Source organism: Elephantulus edwardii, unplaced genomic scaffold (assembly GCF_000299155.1).
Source record: "Elephantulus edwardii isolate Elephantulus edwardi_28Jun2011 unplaced genomic scaffold, EleEdw1.0 scaffold00057, whole genome shotgun sequence".
Classification (NCBI taxonomy): Eukaryota; Metazoa; Chordata; class Mammalia; order Macroscelidea; family Macroscelididae; genus Elephantulus; species Elephantulus edwardii.
In genome coordinates this window covers 9,132,349-9,156,274 of record NW_006399807.1, presented here as the reverse complement: position 1 = coordinate 9,156,274, position 23,926 = coordinate 9,132,349, and the positions used below count along the sequence as shown (strand labels likewise).

At 38.3% G+C, this 23,926-nt stretch overlaps 1 protein-coding gene and 1 pseudogene across 4 annotated transcripts in view; one reads left to right on the top strand and one right to left on the bottom strand.

Annotated features, from left to right (window-relative positions):
* POU2F1 (POU class 2 homeobox 1) overlaps window positions 1-23,926 on the bottom strand; it is a 248,320-nt gene that overhangs the window by 52,522 nt on the left and 171,872 nt on the right. For all 4 annotated transcript variants that reach the window (XM_006887395.1, XM_006887393.1, XM_006887394.1 and 1 more), the window contains one exon: window positions 4,760-4,860. In XM_006887395.1, coding sequence (XP_006887457.1) covers window positions 4,760-4,860 — 101 coding nt within the window. The remainder of the gene's footprint in view (window positions 1-4,759; window positions 4,861-23,926) is intronic.
* On the top strand, window positions 5,496-5,920 carry LOC102854934 (annotated as a pseudogene).

Sequence of the window (23,926 nt, the reverse complement as noted above, 5' to 3'; positions counted from 1 at the left end):
TCTTCCGACAGTCTGGTAAAAGTACAATGACAGACCCATGGACTAGCTGAGTAGACAGAAACCCTAGGATAGTTGTAATCTGTCACATGGAGTCATTATAAGTTGGAATGGTCTAGCAAGCATCTACCATCATCATACCTGTGAAAGTAATCTCATTTAGAACAAGGTGTTCTTCTACATGTTAATAAAGTCACTATCTGTATAGAGGGTGACCTAAACAGAATCAGTACTGAATTATGAAAAGAGTAGATTAGATATAGAAGCAAGCACAAGCTCTGGTGAAGAAGACGTCACATGAATATCTTCAAGAAACCAAGAGAGATGGGAATACAGAAGCTGAAAGAGAAAAGCATCTTCATCTATAGCAACAAGGAGACAGGTTTCCTTTCTATATTATCATGCTAAATTCAATTCAGACTTTTAGATATCTGGACTGAGAGAAATTAAATTTTTGTTCTTTATAGCCACCCACCTAAGAGTCTTTCTGTTATGGTGGTACAGGCAATCTAAAATAGTAAGCATCACACTGTATATTATTTGTTTACTCAGATGGTGAACTATTCTCCTTTTGAGTCTTGATAGGAATTTAAGGCTGTCAAGGTTCCAAACAGAATTTTGCCTTGGATAGTACTAGAGGTTTTATGATGTTAGACAGGAAGGTCCAGAGCTGTTGTCAAAAGAATTGCACTTACTTGGAAATATGGATATCATACAGAGACACAGTAAGACATTTTTTCAGGAAGTTAAAAAACATGCTCAGACACAAACATCACAAGCTTTAAAGCAGATTAAGTTGCTTTATGTGTTACACCACTGATTGCTGTTATCGTGTGCTGTTCAGTCAAAACCAACTCATAGCTGACCCTGCAGAGGGTTTCAGGTGACAGTAAATCACACAGGAGGAGCCAGTTCACCCTGCTCCCACGGAGCAGCTCATGGATTCCATGGTGGACTGCAGTGCCACTTCTAACCACAAGGCCACCAGAGATCTAAAATGCTGCTTTTCATAAGAAATCAGAAAAGTTGCTGAGGGCTTGACTATATTCTAAGAATAATATGAAAATGGTTTTCTTTTTATAGAATATATTAATTTCAGATATTCTTTTATATATTTTACCAAGGACTTATACAGATAATTTACTCTATTTTCAAAGTTAAAAACAAAACTCTGATCAAAACAATGAAATTGTCATGTCTCCTCTGTAACAACAGCATATTTAAGTAAGACAGCAAACCAAAAATGCTAGTTAGAGTGTGAAGAGACTGGAACTCTTACATACTGCTGGTGGGCATGTAAAATGATACACCCACTATGGTAAGCAGTCTGGTGCTTCCAGAATGCTGGGAATAGAAATACCAGCAATCCCATTACTAGGCATCTATCGCAAAGAAATACGAGCTACACAGAATATGCAACAATGAATAATCTATTTTTAGAATGAACTGGGGGTTAGGGAGGAAAATGTGCAACAATGAATGAACGAAAATCCAATTTTTTGGTAAACTTTAGTTAAAATTACAATTGAAAAATAGAAGGAGAAAACAGAAATAATTTTTTTAAAAAATAAGAAATACGAGCAGATAGATACATGCATACTCATGTTTATTGGAGGCTAATCTACAATAGCAAAGAGTCTATACATTTGAATGGATAAAGAAACCATGGTACAGGAGCTCTGGTGGATCTGTGGTAAAAATGCTGTGCTAGTAGCAAGAAAGCATGAAGTTTGCATCCTCCAGCTGCTCCTTTGGAGAAAGCTGGTGAATCTCTTCTCATTCTTTATTGTCTCTGAAAATTTCCTAGAGGGTCAGCTATGAATTTGTTTGTATTCAACTCTATGGCACACAACAACAAAGGGTAGCCCTGATTAAACGAGCTTTTAGATTGTTAACAACAATAATGAAAAAAGAAACCATGATACATTAGCACAACAGAGTACCATACAACACTGAAAAATAATAAAGAATTAAAAAACATTGCAAAACATGGATGATTCTAGAAAACTATGCTGAATGGCATTAAATAAGCCATAAAAAGGCAGTTACGATATAAGATCGCTATTATAAAAACTGAAGGTTTAAAGAAAGAAACGTTTTTGGAGATTACTAGAGATGAGAAGGAAGAGGAGGGGGAAAATTAACATATAAATTAGTTGAGTGAACAGAAAAGCAATATACAAAAAGGTGTTGATCAGACATTGTAGTCAATCAATCAATCAAGCAATTATAATTAATGAATAAGTGGAAAATCAGTGTTTTATAAATTTTAATCCATTTGTTTTTAAAAGCAAATTTAAAAAATAGATAATTAGCACAATATCACTAAAGAAAGGAAAGACAGGTATAGAAGGATTACTAGAATTCAGAATTACAAGGAGGAAGAAGAAAACATGATTACAATGTAGGTACTGAAATGGTTAAATGAAAAATTAATTTGCCTCATAAAATATTTACTAAAATTTCAATAAATAAAATAAATCAAAGTACCTGAGGGAAAAAAGTAAGTGGGCCCCATTGTAACTAACTGAGGGAATTAACTGCTGTTTCCATAGTAGCCCTTTGAATTTGTGAGAAACTGTGTAAGGTTTAGAAGAACTTCATAGGGTTACAGATGTTTCAAACACAGGAGGTTCTTTTACAGTTTATACAGTCTAAAGGCAGCTTGATGAAAATACTAGCACAGAAACATACAAATATAATTCACAGTAAGTGAAAATAAGTTGCTTTGAGGCTTCTTTTTGCCATATCAGTATGTACCCTTGAGATCTATATAGTTTGCACCCTGAACTACCTCCACCACCACCAACACCATCCACAGGCACCAGTATCTGTCTATAAGCCACTACAACCAGGGTTCCTGCTTAACATGTTTTGAGCATTCAGTCAGTTCCTAGGTTTTAACTAGGATAGGAGCTACCCAAAAACAAACCTGATCCTGACTTACAGTGACTATGTAAGACTTAACAGGACAATCTAAAAGAGTTTCCAAGGCTGTAAAGATTTACAGAAGCAGATGATAACTACCTTTTTCTCCCCTGGAGCTACGGTAAGGTAGAACTGTTGACCTTTCAATTATCAGTTAACTGCTTTTACCAGGACATCACTATCAGTTGTTTCTATGACCCCCTATGGCAACCCTTCTGAGCCAAAGTAGAACTCTGCTTCACACCTCTCTAAAGATTGTTGGGGTTTTTTTGGAAGCAGATACCCAAGCCTTTCTTCTCAGGAACATCTGAGTGTACTCTAATGGCCAACCTTCCAGTTAGCAGCTGAGTATGTTAGCTACTAGTGCCCTAACAATCGTTCTCTCAAATGTATTCACTGTGTGCTTTCCATTTTCAATCAAGTTTTATACCCCAAAATTCCTGTGGAGTCAGTATTTATGTTTGCATTCTCCTTTTCTCTATGTTATAGCAAAAACCATGATCAATAGAATCTAAAGCTTGTTTGAGATTCAGATAAGTATCAAGTTGTAATATGGTAATAAAGTCCATGCCAATTTTTTGAAACTCAAACTCACGGCCAAGTAGAAGGCTCTGAGTAGCCCACACCAAAATCTTTGAAATTGCTCTAAAGCAGAGATATACACTTTGAGCTTAGAGCCTTAGAGAGCAGGTGAGTACTTTTCCAACCATCAGTTAGCTATTGCAACTCCTGATAAAAAGAGTAATTTGATTGCCATGCTGTCTAAACAGGGACATGGTGGCGAAGGGCCACAAGAGTCTCTCTGAAAGGCCCAGAAGGACTAAGAACAGCACAGCCCCTCACTGCCAGAGAGGAGAAAGGATAAAGAGCCTGTATCCCAACCCCATGACACTTCTAGAGTTACACCAATAGAAAGAGGTTTGTTAATTCACTGCTGACTCACAGATTCATAGTTGTGCTACTGAGAATGAGATTTATTAGGAAAGGAAGTTGGAGAGTGGGGGAGGCAAAGAATATCATCTGACACAAACCCAAATTTTAGCCAAGTTCCAAGTCACAATTCCTCAGTTAGTCCAGGCTCTGATTTCAGTTCAGCAGTCAAATCCAAATAATCCAGCAAGGTTTGCCTCAGAGCAGTTATAGTCAGCTTCTCCTTTAAGCATCCGGCAAGAATAGCAAAAACCTTTAACTGTGGCTGCACAAATGCAAGAAGCCTCTGGTCACACCTTGCTACACTTTCTCCACAGCAATGCCAAAGTCACTTAACACTATCACTAGGGTCTCACTAACAGGCTCTGCTCCAGAATCCCGCGAGTCTTGCCGTCCAATGTGGGATAGCACTTTTTCTCTTTTCCGTGGCTGTTGATGATTTGCAAGACCAGACTGATTTGCAACATGAGTCTGCAGGTAACGTAGCTGGAGACCAGGGGTAGCTAACTATAATGGCTAAAAAAGGGCCATTTTTTTAGGCTAACACAGTTACACAGTTCACTCATAACAAAGAGTTCATTTTTGCATATAGTTTGTAGTAAATGACTAAAAAGTAAACTCAAGGAGTACTCCATATTAACCATGCAAAAATACCACAATTCAATGCCCTCAACAAACAGGCTTTAAACAAGTTAAGAAGTTCCACATCTGGTTTGAATCCACAAGATGCTCTGCTGGAGAAGGAGGGGCAATCTCCTCCTATACCAGTTAGATCTGATTTGACGATACACACAAAAAAATAATTTATATTAAAAAAAAAGAACATCCTAAAATATTTTCTCAAGGTCTAGCATTTTATATTTCCATTCCTGACTCTCACACACAGATGGGCAGAATGTTCTACCTGATGGAGATGTCCAAGGAAAGCCTGGGCCTGGGCTGCTGAGATCGCGCCTCCAACAGGCACAGGCTGCTTCTGAAAGTCCAGACCATTTGTTTGTGTGCCTAGAAAACAAAGAAAGTAATTACAACTCTTTTTTTTAAATTATTTTTTAAAATATTTTAATTTATTTATTTTTAATTTCAATGAACATCTACAGAGATTTTGGAATTCTTAAAAGAAATAAACCCAAACAAAATAATGCTCTAGATTTCAGATACCAATTTCAGCAGGTACCAAGTTTTTCACAAAGAAGAGAGGGATTCAAAGGCAAGAAGACATACTATAAAATAGTTTTCCTTAAAAAAAAAAAAAGTTTTCCTTCACAAAGTAGAACTCAGGGACAAGTACACAAAGACAGGTGAAGTGAATGAAACAGAACTGAAAAAAATTAATGAATGAAATCCAATTTTAAGAACTCAGAAATGAATGCAGTGACTAGTACAACTGGGGTGGGGACTGACTAGGGCTGGAACAGTTGTCAAACTTAAAATGGCTTTATGGAAGAAAATCTATCACTATTGAAAAGAAGAATATGATAAAACAGCATCACATGGAAGTACTGGCTTTCAGGATGCATTCACATTAGCCAGTTTTACAAAGTTGATTATGTAATAAGATCAGGTAGTAGAAAAAGGAGTTTTAATGCTTTTAAAATAGCATCATTAACAAAGGTAGCTCTGGAAGCAGCCAATCAGGCATGGTGGCAGCGGCCGAGGGCATCCCGGCTAGCTGGAGTGAAGAACTGGTTGGAGATGCTGCTGCTGTGGAGACCGTTGAGGACGTAAAGGAGCCCGCAAAAGCGGGTATCAATGAGCTGTGCCTGCACATGTCCTCCAAGGTGGCCACTTACCTGACTGGGGAACTGACAGCCACCAGTGAAGATTATAAGCTCCTGGAAAATATGAATAAGCTAACCAGCTTGAAGTATCTTGAAATGAAAGATACTGCTATAAACATCAGTAGAAAGTTAAAGGACTTAAACCAGAAGTATGCTAGACTGCAGCCTTATTTGGATCAGATCAATCTGATGAGGAGCTGGTAGCAGCCCTGGAACAAGCAGCCTACAAGCTTGATGCATATTCAAAAAACCTGGAAGCCAAGTACATGAAGTTGGAGAAATGATTAAAAAAACCCAAACTCTTCCTTTGGTTTAACAGCACAATTTGTTACAAACTATGCCACCACAGTTCTCTGTTCCTATGGGAGAAAGTCTCTCTCTTTTTTTTTTTTTTTTAAAAAAAACAACAAACTAATTTAAAATTATTTTGCTAAGATCTGAACCCTGGTACTGATGGAATTGTCAAGGCTCTTCAAAAGGATACCGTGTTAGAATATCCTAAAACTGGGTAAACTGGAGGTCTCTGGCTACGTCTGATCTTCCTTGAGCTGAGTTGAGGATCAGCAAGTCACAGTTACAACTCCTTCTTTCTACTTGAACACTTTACCTTCTGTTCAGGACAGAGACCTGAAAGAGCAAGCCCGGACTTGACAGTAGAACCAAACGACAGGACCGGTTTTCTCTGATAGTGTTTGGGTACTTTATTATTTTCTCATGGCTGGTCTTTAAGTTACTGTATAAAAGGTTGTTTTTGCTATTATGAATGCTAGTGTATTGTTAACAAAAAATTTAAATTTATAAAAGAGAACAAACTTATCCTTTGTAGTTTATCACCTTGTAAATGTCAGTAATTTACTTGTCCATAACATTGGGAATAATACATCATTTTAAAATAATTCTGGGCCACATCTTCTAGTAAACTGAGCAGGAACAGGGAAAGAAATTTTATGATATAGCTTGGAGTATGTAGTGGGCCTCTCTTCTCTGTATGTTGAACATTTGAGGATAGATGATTGCCTCCTTATAGAAACATGATGAAGACCAGCACAAGATTTTTATGGGGGTGTGTGAGAAAGAAAGAGAGATGAGGAGGTGGGAATGGCACTCATAAAATGAAGTATTTTATTAAATATCCTCCTACAGTGCAGGAGGGGAAGGCCCTCTATGAGGTGGATTGATTCAGTGACTGGGATAATCGGGATGGGAGTGTCAGAGATGGTGCAACTGGCACAGGACAGAGCAGAGTTTAGGGCTGTTGTACATAGGGTCGCTATGAGTCGCAAGCGACTCGACGGCACATAACAACAACAACACTTTTGTCCAAGGGATATTTGGGACCCAAACATCTTCCTTTCAGACAAAAGTGGCAACACAGAACAGTCTGGTTTCGAAGACAGAAAGCTTTACCGAAAGTTGGATGTTAGCAGATGAGAAGGTACCAGAGGTTCCAAATTCTACCTCCAAAAGAGGTTTTTATTTTATTATTTTTGTGTGCGTGTACCGTCAAATCAGATCTGACTGGTACAGGAGGAGATTGCCCCTCCTTACCCGGCAGATCTGGTGGATTCGAACCGTTCACCTCTGGGATTGTAGTTGCAGCTCCTTGCCACTAGGCCACCAGAGCTCCCCTCTCCAAAAGAGTTTTTAATCCTATCTCTGTTTCTTCCCACGGTCTCTGTCACAGACCACCCATCTTCATCTCAGGCTCCTCTGGACTACTGTTGTGGTTGCCTCATCTTAACTATCCCTCCAGACCACCCTCCACACTGCTGCTAGAACTCTTTCTAAAATGTAAACTGGTCTTATTATATCTCTTCCTTAGATTCCCTTATCACCCTCATCTGTAAGTTTGTTTTACTGTGGTGATTTGCAGGTTCCTATTATGCTGGAAGCTGAGGCACCAGTATTTCAAATACTAGCAGTGTTTCCTCTAGTAGACAGTTTTAATGGAGCTTTCAGATTAAGACAGACTGGGAAGTAAAGATCTGGCAACCACTTCTGAAGAAAAAAAAAAAAAAAGGAATGGAAGTCTTGTAAATAACAAGCAGTGGGACATTATCTGATTCTGTGCTGAAAGATGAGCCCCCAGCAATTGTATTGCTGGTAATTTACCCTGAAGAAACCAGAACTGCCCTCTAAACAGATGTATGCAACCCATGATGAATGCTGCATTATTCACAAGAGCAGAGAGATGGAAACAACCCAAGTGCCCATCAACAAACGAATGGATAGAAAAACTGTGAGATATATATATATATAATTTATTCACAAAATGGAATACTATGCAGCACTGAAAAATAATGAACTTGTAAACTGTTACATAACATGGATAATCCTGAAAGACATTAGGCTGAATGTAATGTCCTCAAAAGGACAATACTGCATAACACCACTGTTATAAAACATGACTGACATGGGGGGTGGGTAGAGAGGAGAATAGAAAGAAGTCAATAGATTATGAACACTGACTATACGGGAACAGATGAGGGAGAAAACGGTTTAAAAGAAATATGTGATTACGCATTATTTGTAAGTAACAGTCCAGAAGAAGAAGTACCTTGCAAAGAGGGCTGAAAAAGAGGGAGAGAGGAAATTATGCAACAATGAACGAAAATCTAACTTTTCTGTAAACTTTCATGAAAACAAAAAGTTTTTTTTTTTTAAAAAAAACAAAAACCAAAAGCAAAACAAAACAACCATGGAGGTAGCTCTAACCTTGCAACAGCATTTTATAGAAAAACCCAACCTAAAACATTAAGGCTCCTGACTAGATGTTTGAATGTCTTATCCACAGTGATAGGCATTCTAGAAAGTACTAGATTATAAATATTTAATAATGTCAATATGAAAACTATTGAGCAGGTTTGTGTGTGCTAAGGACTAAGTTTTGCTTCTGCTGAGCTTTCTGAGTTAGAAGTATAGTGCTTAAAGAGTGGGCAATACACAACATAGGGTAGCCTGGAAGGCCTTATGCTGAAAGAAATCTCTCAGTCACAAAAGGACAAACACTGCATAACATGGCTGTTAAAACATTGGACAAGACGGTGGGGGTAAGGGATTAGGGAGACAACAGCAGTTGAACTGTATGAAAGGAATATATGTTAAGACAATTTATACATGACAATCTAAAACAGGGGGTGCATGGCAGGGTAGGCAGAGGAGAGGGAAGGGAGGAGGGGGAATGAAAATAATAAAAAGAGTTGGTAAAGGGAAGGCTTGTGAGTAATCTTAAATTTGGTGGTAAGAGAATTTTAAGTTTCATATGAAAGCAATAGCTGTCTAAACTGATAATAAAATAATTAAACACACACTTGAGAAAACAAGCTGATTCAAAGAGAAGTGTTAAGAAAAGCTGAGTAAAAATGGAAAAAATTTGTAGAGCCCAAAGAAGTAATGTTAAAAAAAGAAAACATGATATTTAAGACTCCTAAATCAAAGAGAGGATCTAGAAGGATGGAGGCAAGTGTTTGATGAAATTGGAGGAAAAGATCATAAAAATTTTGCGTCACATACTTCGGGCATTTTGCTAGGAGGGGCTATTCCTTGGAGAGGGACATGATGCTCAGAAATGTGGAGGGTCACCAAAAGAGAGGAAGACTCTCAAGCATGTAGACTGGCAGGGTAACTGCTGCAATGAGGTATAGTGTACCATCAAGTGTGAGGATGGCACAGGATTCAGATTTCACAGGGTTGCTATGGGTCATATGGGGTGTACTCAACTCAACAGCACCTAATAACAAGTAGGAGGAAACCAGAAAACAAACAAAAAAAAAGCCAGCAGTAATAACAAGAGAAAAGGAAGCAGTTTCAAAGATAAAAAAGCATCAATAAGCAGAAGACAGAGATTTAAAAGGAAGATGCTCAATAGTATAAAAAAGAGAAATAGTGCCTCGTCTAGTCTCATTCATCTAGAAGAGTCACAAATGAATAATTTTGCCAAGAAAAAAGAATTTACGATCAGTTTAAACTATTTTTAACAATCTAAAGACAAAAGTCAGTCCTTACTTGATAACCGTAAGCAAAACACAAGGTTTATTACTAATTTTTAAAATCTCAAAAGGTAGATTGTTTCATATATGTCATTAGCAAAGGTGTAGAGCTATAATCATATTTTTCTAAGTGCTTTTCTTAAAAAAATAAATGTATACTGGTTTGTTAACAAAGTTCATATACATTGTTTTTTACAACAGATCTTTCTACCTCCCTCTACCCATCAAATTGTACAAACTTGGACCAAGAGGCAGTCGTCAGAACAAAGCAAGGAAACACTGCACGGTTCAAAATTGGGGAGGACGTACACCAGGGATGTGTCCTATTTCTGTACCATTTCAACCTGTATGCAGAACAGATTATCCAAGAGGCTGGGCTCTATGAGGAGAAATGTGGGGTCAAGACTGGTGGACGATCTATCAACAATCTGCGTTATGCAGATGACACAACCCTGCTTGCTGAAACTGAGGAGGACCTGAAGCACTTGCTGCAGAGGGTCAAGGACTGCAGCCTCCAATATGAATTGAGGCTCAATGTGAAGAAGACAAAGATTCTCACCACTGGACCAACTGGCAGCATCAGGATGTATGGTGAAGAGATTGAGATTGTTAACAATTTTAGTCTGCTTGGCTCCACAGTCAACGCTCTTGGCACCAGTAGCCAGGAAATTTAAAAAAAAAAAAAAGTATTGCGATGAGAAAGTCTGCTGTTAGGGACCTCTCTAAAGTGCTGAAGAGCAGTGTCTCTCTGGAGACTAAGGTGCATCTGATTCAGGCCATGGTCTTTGCAATCACTTAATATGTATCAGAGAGTTGGACAATGATTAGGAAAGATAGAAGGAGAATTGATGCCTTTGAGCTGTGGTGCTGGAGAAGAGTATTGAATGTACCATGGACTGCCAAGAAAACAAACAGATTCATCCTGGAGAGGATTAAACCAGGTGGCTCCTTGGAGGCAAGGATTCTGGGGCTTCGTCTGACATACTTTGGACATGTTGTCAAGAGGGACAGATCCTTGGAGATGGACATCATGCTTGGGAGGGTTGAGGGACAGTGCAGAAGGGGAAGATTGATGGTATGAGGTATGAGGTAGATTGATTCAGTGACTGGGGTAATCAGGATGGGTGTGTCAGAAGCAGTGTGATTAGCACAGGACAGAGCAGGGTTTAGGTCTGTAGTACATAGGGTCACTATGAGTCACAAGCGACTCGATTATCACCACCCCCCCACCCCATCCTCAGCCCTCCCATCTTCATTCCCCCTTAGATCCTCATAGTCATTCTACAATAACGGTCTTATACAATATAAGTCCTTATGGGACTGAGTTAGGTCACTTAGCATAGTACTCTTCAGTCTCTCCCAAGTTAGGTAGTAATTTACAAAATCATTGCTCCTGTGTGCTATGCAGTATTCCATTTTGTGAATGTACCACAATTTCTCAATCCATTCAATTGTAGTTGGACATCTGGGTTGTTTCCAAATTCTTGGGATGGTGAATAATGCGGTTATTAACAATGATGGTTAAGTCTCCAATTGTGCCTCAGTTCTCAATACATTGAGGTATATTACAAATAGTACACTAGCTGGGTCAAATGGAATTTTTATGTTCAGACTTTTGAGAAAACGCCAAACTGCCTTCTATTTTATAATCTTACCAACAATGTATAAGAGTTCCTATCTCTCCACATCCTCTCCAACATTTCTTACTTACTGACCTGTTAAACTTTGCCACTGTTACTGAACAGTTAATGAAGAGTTAAAGTATTAGTACTGAAGTGAGAAAGTATCTCATTGTGATTTTTATTTGCATCTCTTTTATTGCCAGTGACTTTGAGCATCTCATCATGTGTCTGCTGGCCATTCAAATATCTTCCTCTGTGAAAAGTCTTCCCACGTCTTTTGTCCATTCTGTAATTGTGCTATCAGTCTTTTTCTTGTGGAGGCCCTGCAAGATTCTGTGAACTTTTGATATGAGACCCTTGTCTGAAATTTTTCCAGGGCTTTTAAATCACTCATCCTATGACTTGATTTTAAAAATAGGACTAATTTACAGAAAGACATGCCATCTTAACACCACACATATTTTCGAAGGCATCAGAGAGCTGGACAATGACTAAGGATGACAGAAGAATTAAAGCCTTTGAGTTGTGGTCTTAAACATACCATGGACCACCAAGAAAACAAATAGGTCTGTCTTGGAGGTGAAACCAAGTTTCTCTTTGGAGGCTAGGATTTTGAAACTCCATCTCACATATTTTGGGCACATGGCCAGGAGGGACCAGTCCTTGGAAAAGGACATCATGCCTCCAAGGGTGGAAGTGTAGGAAGTGTAGGACTCCAGATAAGATGGATTGATACAGGAACTAGGACAATGTGGGTAGGAATGTCGGAGTCGGTTCAGGGCAGGGGCAGACTTGAGAGCTGCTGTACATAGGGTCACTATGAATTATAGGCGACTTGATGGCACATAATGACTAATATTTTCACATTACTATATCCAGCTATTGTGCACTGGGTTTTCAAAAGCCTAGTATTTAGGATACTATGGTAGCCAATCCTTTTTACTAGTCTGTCTTAAACTGAATGCTCACTTTTATAACAATATCTGACAATTATTTTATAGAAAGGGGCAGTGGGAAAAAATTCCCCATTATAGAAGTAACCAATAGATTCAGTGTTATCCCCATCTCCAACTGCCTTGGCACATGAATCTTGATGACCCATCCTTTTCTCTGCCCTGTTCCAAGAGCAATTCCTCTCACCCTCCCCATCCCCCACTCCCCAGTTCAACACCTCACTCCTCACATCCAGCCACTGATATGATGGCTTAGGTTTCAATTCGCTTCTGTAATTCCTAATGCCTCATGCTGTGTAGGTCTCTCTTGAGTTTAGGAGGCTCTAAGTCCAAATTCCAGGTAGCAGGGTTAGAGGAAAATTTCTGTCTCAGACAATTCTGAGGAAACATAAAAAAAAATCCTTACCCCTTAGCTTCTAATCCATGACAGACTTCTTGTGACTTTGTGCCTCTGCTCTTCCATTTGCAGAATGCTGTTGCCACAGTAGGATAATTTCCCAGGAGAAGGTGAAGTCGCCTCTAGATCTGGTATGCAAGTGTTGTTTTCTTGGTCCTCAGGCCTGAAGCTAGTTAAGCACACATGTGCATGTGTGTATAAAACATTCAGAAGGCTAAACTTTATGAGTAGGAGTCTGGTATCAGGATTGGAGGAAGACAAACCTTGCTTGCCAAAACAGGAGGACCCGAATGAAGCATTCGCCACAGAAGGTCAAAGACTATAGTCTTCAATATTCATTGAAGCTTAACATCAAGAAGACAAAAATTCTCACAAAGGGACCAAATGGCAGCACCATAATGAATGGAGAACAGACTGAGATTATTAACAGATACAGTTTGCTCACCTCCCAATCAACCTTCTTGGCACTAGCAGTTAGGAAATCAAAAGACGAACTGCACTGTGCAAGTGTGCTGTCAGGGACTTCTCCAGAGTGATAAAAGGCAATGACATCAGTCTAGAGACTAAGGTGTACCTGATCCAGGCTATGGTCTTCACAATTACATCCTATGCATCAGATAACTGGAGAATGACTAAGGATGACAGAAATAATGCCTTTGAGTTGTGATGCTAGAGAAGAGTATTGAACATACCATGGACCACCAAGAGAGCAAGTATGTCTGTCTTGGAGAGGGAGAAACCAAGTTTCTCCTTGAAGGCAAGGATTTTTAAGTTCCTGCTTACATACTTTGGACACTGGCTAAGAAGGACCAGTCCTTGGAGAAGGACATAACGCTTGGAAATGTGGAGAGACAGCTCAGGAGAGGCAGACTACAGATTAGACTGACTGGCACAGTAACTAAGGCAATGGGATTAGGTGTGTTAGAGTCAGTGAGATTGGCTGAGGATAGGGGAGGGTTCAGAGCATTACACATAGGGTTGCTGTGAGTTGCAGGCAACTCAATGGCACAAAACAACAACAATGTAACAGAAAGCTATAATACAGTAACTTGAAAGAACACTCAAAATACATGTGGTACCACTGCTCTATTCCTACTACTTGATTAGCGCCATCTGCTCATCTTTATACTTATATATGTGCATGCATACGCATATGCATATGCATGTGTGTAAACACACACATTTATTAGAAAATGTGTTAAAAGTTCACACAATATTTTTAAAAGTTGCCTCCTCTGATAATATTCCAACCAACTTTTGGCATTTTAGCTATATTAGATACATCATATGACTCAAAGGGCTACTTAGATGTTTATATTTACTTATGTTTCTTCATAACTTAGGGATTCTCATCTTATATTTTCCCCTCCAAAGTCTCCCACAAACAGGAAACTCAAGAAATAAATTAAAAAGATATGTTGCAGTGGGAAAAATCTGCTGTCAAGACTTTTCCAAAATGCTAAAAAAGCAAGGATATCAGTTTAAAGACTAAGGTGGACCTGATTCAAGCCATAGTCTTTTAAATTACTTGCTATGCACTTGCAAACTGGACAGGAGTAAGGATGACAAGAGAGTAATTGATGCATTTGTATTGTGGTGTTGACGATTACTGAGTGAGAAGCAACAAGAATGCTCCTTAGAGGCAAGACTGGTGAAATTTTATCTTGTGTACTTTAGGCATGCTGTCAAGAGTTCTTTGAAAAATACATTATGATGTGAATAGTTCAAGGTTACACAAAGAGAGGAAGATCCTCAAGGAGATGGATTAACAAAGCAGCGGTACCAATGAAGTTGAATATATCAGAGACTGAGGATGGCCTAGGATAGGGCAAGTCCCAGCTATGCTGTTTACAGAGTGACTAAAACTCAGAGTTGACTCAATAGCACCTAACAACAACTGGTATCCTAGTCCATATGGAGTTGCACTGCTAATCTGAAAGTCACACCTCTCTGGTGCCTTGAATCCACCCTTGCTTCACAGGAGAAAGATGGACAATCTTCACTAGTGAAACTTACAACCTTAGAAACCCACTGGAAGATCAGCTATGGGTTAGTTCTGAGTCTACAGTAATGAGTGTGAGATAATGGTGTACAGATATTATTTAAGTGCCCTGACTTTCCTTCTTGTTGGGGGTAGAGATGGGAAGAAAAGAGGAAAGTACCGTATTCAAAACTATTAGAGGAAAAGGAGCACCCTTAGAAAATGAGATTTAAGTTCCTTTGGCAAGTAATTTCTTTTGATAAGCTGCCTGACCAATTTTAGGTGGTAAAAGGAAGACAAGGGTCTCTTAATTCTGTATAATCACCTGCACAGAGCCAAAAAGTCACTGCTATGGAGTTGGAAATCAACTCAAAGCTGACCTACCAGTAGGTTTTCAGAGGCTAAAAATCACACAGAAGGAGAGGGCCTGTCTTTCTCAAACTACCTGTCTTTAACAGTAAATTCTCCCAGCTGGTATAACATAGTTTGCAAAGATAATTATTCCCCCCTGAATCTCTGGCGGTAAATGTTCTAGTCATCCAATAAAGAAAAGAATAGCTTTTCAAACTTAGATGAGAAAATAGGAGGGAGAAGATGAGTAAATGTACAGAAATGCAGTATAGAGGACGTACTAGAACTCAAATGGGACAGATAGCAATACTGTTCTCAGTGATTAAAATGTAAAGACTGTGTCAGAAAACAACAAAAGAGAAATAAGACAGAAAATAGAAAAGATTTTTAAATATGCATTAAGGAATATGACAGGGAGGCAATTAGAGATTAATTAGAGGATATCAATGAAGGTCTCGCCAAGAAATAGCTGAATTTATAGTTTGAGAACTACTGACTCCTCATTGCTCAAGAAGTTGTGCTTCTCTCTTCACAGTCAGATGGCAAGAACAAACTGGCAAAGATTTTCTCTTGTAAAGTTCATACTATTTAGCTCTGGACAGGCTTTAGGCATTTCAACCATTTCTTTTTGTGTTTATCTCAAATAATACTTTCCTTCATGTTTCCAATCTCTCTAACTCAAAGGCATGGCTTTGAAGCAGTGCTTCCTTGTTCAGTTATGGATAACAAAGTGAAACCTGAACAGGACAGAATTTGTAAATATATGAACAGTGGAACAATAATTAGAATAGGAAATATCCTGGTGGAAATGTAATCTCTCTCTCAAAAAACAAGGAAGCATGCATGCTGCACAGCAACCAAATCTCTTGAACAGCAGTCAGAAACGATGGTGCCCTGCTCTAAGCTGATGACCAACTGAGCCACTCTGAACATGTATTGCAGGCTCACCACACCCCTTCTGAATCTCCTGCTCTGAGGCTGTGACTCATCATTTTTCCCATTTCAGATACTGTTTTGCTTCACGAAGATTTTGAAATCTGAGCATTAATATCTGTTTTGCCTCCTTGGCTGTCAGTGAATTTATGTGAACTGGTCTGAATTCCTTCCCAAAAGGTATCTATACCCAGGATTCTGTCACACATTTGGCACTACTACAATACGTGGGAAGGAGAAATAAAATCAAGACCACAATACATACAACACCACATATAAAGCTCAAACACATTATATGCCAAGTTAAGGAAGTCAGACTCAAAGGCTACATGCTGTATGATTTAATTTATACGATATTTAAGAAAAGACACACATACAAGGAAATAAAACAGATCTGAAGTTAAGTCAAGTCTGGAATGGAGAAAGGAGATCAATACAAAGGAGTATGAAAAAACTTTCTGGAAGATTGTTAATTCTCAAAATTGTACACAGAAACCAGTACTTTTTACTTATATAAATTATACTTCAAAATACTTAAGCCTACAATGTTCTAGGTATCATACATATTCACATTTAAATTTTCCTTTGCCGAGAAGAACCTATTCATCTACCTCTCTTGAGGTTGAGGTTGCAAATTTACTTTCTTCAGCTTTCACCACAACATCCTATGAAATGTTTAAAAAAGAATATTCTTCTAAAGAGTCCCTTTCATTTTATTTCTATTCTAAAACTAAACCTGCTGCAGTCAAGTTGCTTCCAAAGCACAGCAACCCTGTAAGGGCTTTTATAGGGTTTTCAAGGCTGTAAATCTTTCTCCTACTAAGTGGCTAGTGAGTTCAAACTACAAACCGTTAGGGCTAACAGCCAAGTGATCAATCATTGTGTTGCCAGCAATATTCTGATTTCTATTAAACATGCTAAAATAGTTAATATCTTCCATTAACTATTTACTATTTTGTTTCCCAAGAGGAAAGCTGGTAATTTGTATTAAGCAAATAAATACAGTCTTATCTTACAAAAAAGGACTTCAACATACAAGGAAAAGAAAACTGTATCACAAAATGTCAAATAATGTGAACATGAACAACTTGTCTACAAATTAAATATCAAAGTTCCTATTAAAAACTAAAATTAATATCATAGCTTCAAATTTTGGAAAAAGGCATTTACTAAAAAGCTCTAAATATCCACTGTTAGAAGACTGTAGTTAACTCTAATAGTTCTAATAAACTACAGTATAGTTTGTAAGAACTCAAACAGCAGTGATTACTTAAAATTTAGTCATCTTAAAACTCAAAACTTACAAATGATTTGGACCATATGAGAAGAATCAATTCACTCTTGGTTTTTTACAAATAAAAAAGTTAAGAAATATAAAGAAGCATTTCAAGTGAAGTAACCAAGCTGAACAGAAATAGAACTAAACCAAAGTTCAGAAACCTTCCCTCTTAAATCTCTCTAAATTGTTCTTTCTATGATTTTCATACTATGACCAAGTAGTTCAGATTGATGTTTACTGCGGTAGGGACCAATTTAACCAATAATTAAGCCAAGATCAGACTAACAAGACATAAATTGATAAGGCATTCTAATTTGAGTTTTATCGTTTACATCCCCAACTATAGTTCATGTACAATGATGTTTTAGAAACCTCCAATTTACAGCTCATAAAATTATTACAATCTTTAAAAAGACAAAGTTTTGACCAAAGTTGCCTCCAACAGTAGATACATTATTCTGTATTTTATATTTCTCTACTGTCTCACTCATCACTGTCAAGTCAGAACCAAGTCATAGCTGGATGCTCCACTGGGTTTCTGAGGCTGTAAATCAAACCAGGGAAAACTGTCCATCTTCTTATGAGCTACAGATAGATTCAAGTCACTTGAGAGGTACAACCTGAGGACTAGTGACACAGCTTCCCAAGGACTAGGCCGCCATTCCTCTCCTTCTTATCATACTATTGCAATTAGTGAGAATAATGTAAATTTTTATTCTGTTTCACTTTTCTTCAAATCAGCTTTCCTTACATTTATTCTCCATGTCATTTTCAAAGTGATCTCCCTGTTTCTAGACAGAAAATTACTTGTGAAAGATACCCTGTACGGATTTTTTAAAAAATAACTACCAACTTTTGCTTTGCACATTTTAAAAAAATTCTGTGCACTGATAAGACCCTCCAGTCTTGTATTAAATATTTCTTGTAGCTTATAATTTCTAGCAATGACTGTAGTCGTTGTTATGTGTCATCGAGTCGTCTGCCACTCAAAGTGACTCTATGCACAAAAGCTCTGTATCCTGCCCTATTCTGAGCCAGTTTCATTGTCTCTGACACATTTACCTCCATTACCCCAGTTACAGTATCAATCCACCTTACCCAGGGTCGTCGTCTTCTGTGCTGTCTGCTGTCCCTCCATCCTTCAAGCATGATGTCCTTTTCCAAGGACTGGTCCCTCCTGGCAACATGCCCAAAGTATGTGAGACAAGAGTTTAAAATCCTTGCCTCCAAGAAGCAACTTGGTTTCACCCTCTCTTAGACCGATCTATTCGTTCTTTTGGCAGTCTATGTTCAATCCTCTTCTTCAGGGACATAATTCAAAAGCATAGTTTCTTCTTCTTTCATCCTCAGTCACCGTCCAGTTCTTCGATGGATAGCAAGAAACTGCAAAGACCATGGCCTGGATCAGGCACACCTTAGTCTCTACCTTGACACTGGTGCTTCTCGGCACTCTGCAAAGATCCCTGACAGCAGATTTTCCTAATAAAATTCACCTTGGCCTTGTGGTATGAAGTTGTACTGCCACTATGAAGGCATGCAGTTTGAATCCACCGGCTGTTCTGTGGGAAAAGGATGGGTTATCACCTCCTCTGTGATTAATTGCCTCTGAAAACCTGCTGGAGGTTTAGCTCCGGGTCCTTCCAAATTGAGAGCACACAAAAACAACAGCAGTTACTAGGAAAGAAAAAAATCTTAACTGGATACTATTAAATATGATCTGATCACAAACTTGACAGGTTTCCCACTTTGTGCTCCTCTGGACATGATATGCTAATCAAAACAATTTTTCTTTTTTGTTGAACGGGAGATCTTAAGGCGTAGTCTGTAGGAAGTTGTGTTGCTAACTCAAAGGCAGCACCTCTCTGGCAGTGCTGTCGAAGAAAGCCGGGCAATCTCCTGCTGGATAACGAATAAGGATGACAGAAGAATTGACGCCTTTGAGATACGGTGTTAGGAGTACTAAATATTCCACAAACTGTTAAAAGAACAAACAGTTGTATCTTGTAGAAAGTGCAGCCAGAGCACTCATTGGAGGCAAAGATGGCAAAGCTTCAGAATACTTTGGGCATGTTGCTAGGAGAGGTTATTCCTTGAAAAGAAATAATACATTTAGAAGGTGGACGGACGGAGAAAGAGAGGAAAATCCTGAATGAGAAAGACTGACACAGTGATTGCAGCAGTGGGCTCAGTGTGTTAGAGATGATGACAGGTCTGTTGTTCATAGGGTCACTATAAGTTATACTTGACTAGATGGCACCTAACAATAACAATAAACTCACTGAAGGGTCAGCTATGAGTTGGCTCCTCCTGCATGATGGCAATGAGTTTGTGTTTTGAGTTGAAAATTAATATTGACATCCTCAGGGGTCCCTCATTTCTGTAGGGAGGCAGGCGGTTCAAATCCACCAGCTTCTCTGTGGCAAAAAGATGAACGACCTCCTCCAGTGTGATTTATAGCCTCTTAAAAACTTGCTGGAGTTATCTGTTGATTCTGACGTAACTGCAATGAGCTGAGTTAACTTTATTAGCAATTCTAGTTTTAAATAATCTGAAAGAGCTTTCAGGTACGAGGCATACACATAAGTAAAAAGAGTGACCACTATATGACCTTCTACAGAAAGCAGCCATGAAGAGGAAACTGGCAATGCATATTCCATGGTAACAAAACACCTAACTAGAGAGGCTCAACTTGAAGGCTGGCTGTGCATGTCTCCTGATTTGAGTGTTTTCGTTGGTTAGACAATCCTGTCTTCTTCTAAAAGTGCTCAATAAACACGAGCCCTCACCCATGACTTTAACCTACAAAAACTTGCTTTCCTTCAGAATTTCTTTTTCAAGCAGCAATCCCCTTTTTTGCTTGCTATAATTGAAAAATAAAGTTTTTAATTCACATACCAGCTCTAAGTAATGCCTCACTAGAATAAAATGTAAGGGTCCTTGAGGCTCAACTGGGGCCACCTAGGTAAAAGTATCACTGGCTAATTAAAACGGAATCTAATCTTACAACGTTATTTATATTAGGGAGTTCTAGTGGCCTAGTGGTAAGGAGCAGCATTGCCAAACCAAAGGCATTTGTGGTTCAAATCCTCCAACTGCTTTGGGGAAAAAGATTAGCTATCTCCTCTAGTGCAACGTACAGCCTTTGAAAATCTTCTGGAGAGTCAGCTGTGATTAGGTTCTGACTGGATGCTACAAAACAAAGTAACAATATAGTGTACATGATGTCTTAAGAAACTAGAATCCACCTGAAACTCTGTACCACTATTATTTTCATCTCTTCAAATATAATTTTGGAATATGGAAAGGGGATTTATTCAACTGTTTCCAAAAAACAAGAACTTCTTAACCAGTAAGATTGTCCATCTTTTAATTTAACTCTATTCCTAAAAGTTTTATCTTTAGAGAAATAGCTTTTGGGAAAGTTATAGTTGACTATAAACAGAAGATTTATGACAGAATTATTTCTTGTATTCAGTGATACACTGCTTTTAACTTTTAAACATTTTCTATGTAATTATTCAAATACAAACACAATCACCACTACTGCAACAAACCACCAACACTATCACGTAGAAATGGGATCCTAATGTGAGATACAAACATCAGGAACTAAGCACTTTTGGACACTTTTCAGTAGAGTAAAAGAGCTTTGTAAATTTGTTTATATGCACTCAGGCCAGCTGGCCCACGAGACCCAAGGGCAGGGGAGTGGCCTGTCTGTGGGCACAGTTGAGAAGCTGTCCTGACCAAAGAAAGTATTGTTCTGTATCATTCCTGATTCTGAGTTGTAATCTATTACATCGCCACAAGAAAAAGATGGCCAGTCTACTCCCATGTGATTTACTGCCTGTGAAAACCTGCTGGTTTTCATGTAATACTGTGTGGCCATTGGAATGAATTCTCGAATCTAGCAGAGAAGTATAAAGTACTTTGTGTGGGACTGACAGAGTCTGAACAAGCAAAACAGGACAGAGGATGACGGTATGTCTGACTTCCTCTTTATAGAAATGAACATTGGGCCAATTTCTTTGCTTCTTTGTGGTTTTGTTTGTTTTCAAGTTTTCATTCATTGTTGCACATTTTTCTCCCTACTATCCCAGTTCACTTAAAAAAAATCATTCATTTTTGCATAATTTCCTCCCTCAGTCAACTTTGCTACACAGATTATGCCTAATCATATCTTCCTTTTAGAAAGTTCTTTCCTTCATCTGTTCCAATGTAGTATTCATTATTTAGCCCCTCTTTTATTAGTTTCCTCTTAACTTCCATGTCAGTTTTGCTTTAGAACAGTGTTATGCTGTATTTGTCCTTTTGTATTTCACTCAGCATAATGTTATCCAGGGTCACTCATGTTGTGTAATATTTTATGAGTTTTTTTTTTCAGTGTTGTGTAGTATTCCATTCTGTGAATATATTATAGTTTTTGGATTGTGTCCATCTCTTGGCTATTGTGAATAATGCAGCAATAAACCTAAGTGTGTACTTAACTGTTCAGTGGCAACTTTGGTTTCTTTTAGAGTATATTCCTAGTACTAGAATTGCTAGGTCAAATGGTATTTCTTTTTCCAACTTTCTGAGAACGTGCCAGACCACTTTCCATAGTGGTTGTACTGTTTTACATTCTAACCAGCAATTAATTTAGACCTCCGATTTCTCCACCACACCAAAAGCATTTGTTGTTTGCTAACCAGCTGAACTTTGCTTTTGTTACTGGGATGAGACGGTATCTTATAGTTGTTTTGATCTGCATCTCTCTAAACAGCTAGGAATTTTGAACATTTCATGTATTTGTATGCCATCTGAATATCTGTCCTATTTGGTGAAGTATATATTCATATCCTGTGCCCATTTTGTGATTGGATTGTTTACATTTTTCTTGGGCCAATTTCTTGATGGTGACTCTCCTTCCTCATAAAGTTCTCAACTCAAAAATCAATGCCTTCAAGTCAATCCTAATTCACAGAAACCTCCCTTCAAGTTTCTGAGGATGTAAATCTTAATGAGAAAAGAGAACCTCCAGGACCTTTTTTTTTTTTCAGCCAGAAGGCACACATCCTATGAACTAGGCCACTAGGGCTCATGATGTTAGAGGAGGGCATACATAAACTTCCCCATGTCATCTTACAAGTGTTATTTTTAAAGTTATCACAAAAAGATATTGAAAAGTGAAACAGGAACAACAATATGGTGCTACCACTAATCTCAAACAAAACAAGGCTGGACACAATACTTGCTCTGAAAATGGTACAGGATGCCTTCATAAATAGTTCAAGTGTAACTAAGAAGAAAGGACTATCAGCTTAAGAAGACAGCACAGCAGGTTTATGTGTGAAGCCTGCAATACCAAGGTGAGGAAAGGGGAAATTGCGACTCATTGTTCCTCTCATTATTGTAAGACACTGTGACTGTATTATAGAAAGAGAAGCACAAAAGTACCATTAGAAAAAAAGGTAAAAGTGCTCATTTCCAATATTACTATTTCCTGGAGGAAAAGGAAACAGTTTTTATTTTAAAAGTCTATTATTCAAAGATCTCTGTATTTTCAGTAAATTTAAGGCAACCAAGGTGAAATTTAACAATAGCTTACATTTCAACCCCTCTTACATATAATAGTGACATTATCTGTGCTTGCTGAGTGACATCACATTCATGAGCAAGTACAAATTCCAATTATAGTTCAAATAAAATCAAGCATAGAGGTATAAATAAGAGATAAAATATCTTCAAAGAAAACTTAGCTTCTGCTTATTTTAAAAGGTATGTGTATAGGTGGCTTTTCCCAATTGAACTGCAGGGGGGAAATCACAGGGCCATGCAATTGGGTTGGGGTGGTGGTGGTAAAGGAAGTGGGAAAGATCTAGCAGGGATCTGGAAAGACAAGATAATGGTGAGCATGGTTCAACGGTGATTAATTATAAAACATAATGAATAGAGGGAGCTCTGGTGGCCTAGAGCCAAGAAGTTGTGCTGCAATCTCAAAAGCACGCAGTTCGAATCCACCAGATGCTCTGCTGGAGAACCAGGGGCAACATCATCCTGTGCCGGTCGGATTTGATTCAATGGTACACAACAATAAAAAACAAAACCAAAATACAACCCAAAATGAATGGGAATGATGTATAAAGCATAATGTGAATGAACGATACTATGAAACAAAATATATATCAACTCTGTAAGCAAACCAATATAAAATTATTTTTAAAAGATTAAAAATAAAAGTCTTAAAAAATTTGGGAGGAATCTTGGGACAATGGGCACCCAGAAAGAATCCATTAATTATGGTTATAGAAAAGTATTAGCCCATTTTCCCTCCCCCACCTTTTATTAATTTCAATGAACACATACAGAGATTTCGGATTTCCATTTATTCATTGTTGCACTTTCCTCCCTGCCCGCCCCATCCCCACCCCCACCCCCAGTTCGCTCTACTCTTTGAAAAGTAAAAGAAAAATCCCTTCATTGGTGTGCAATCCCCATGCACTGCCCCCCACTTGGAGTATAATACTCCACTCTGCAACCTCATAATGCCCTAAAATATATTGCTTTTAAACTGTTCTCTCCCTCATCGGTTTCAATGCAGTATACATAATTCATGAGGATTTTTTCATTCTTATCCCAACCCTGTCAGTCCCATTCTACAGCAGTAGCACTATGCAGTGTTTGTCCTTTTGTGACTAAGATACATCACTCAGCATAATGTCCTCTAGGGTCACCCATTTTGAATATTTCATGAGTTCCTTGTTTTTCAATGCAGCATAGTAGTCCATTGTGTGAATATACCACAG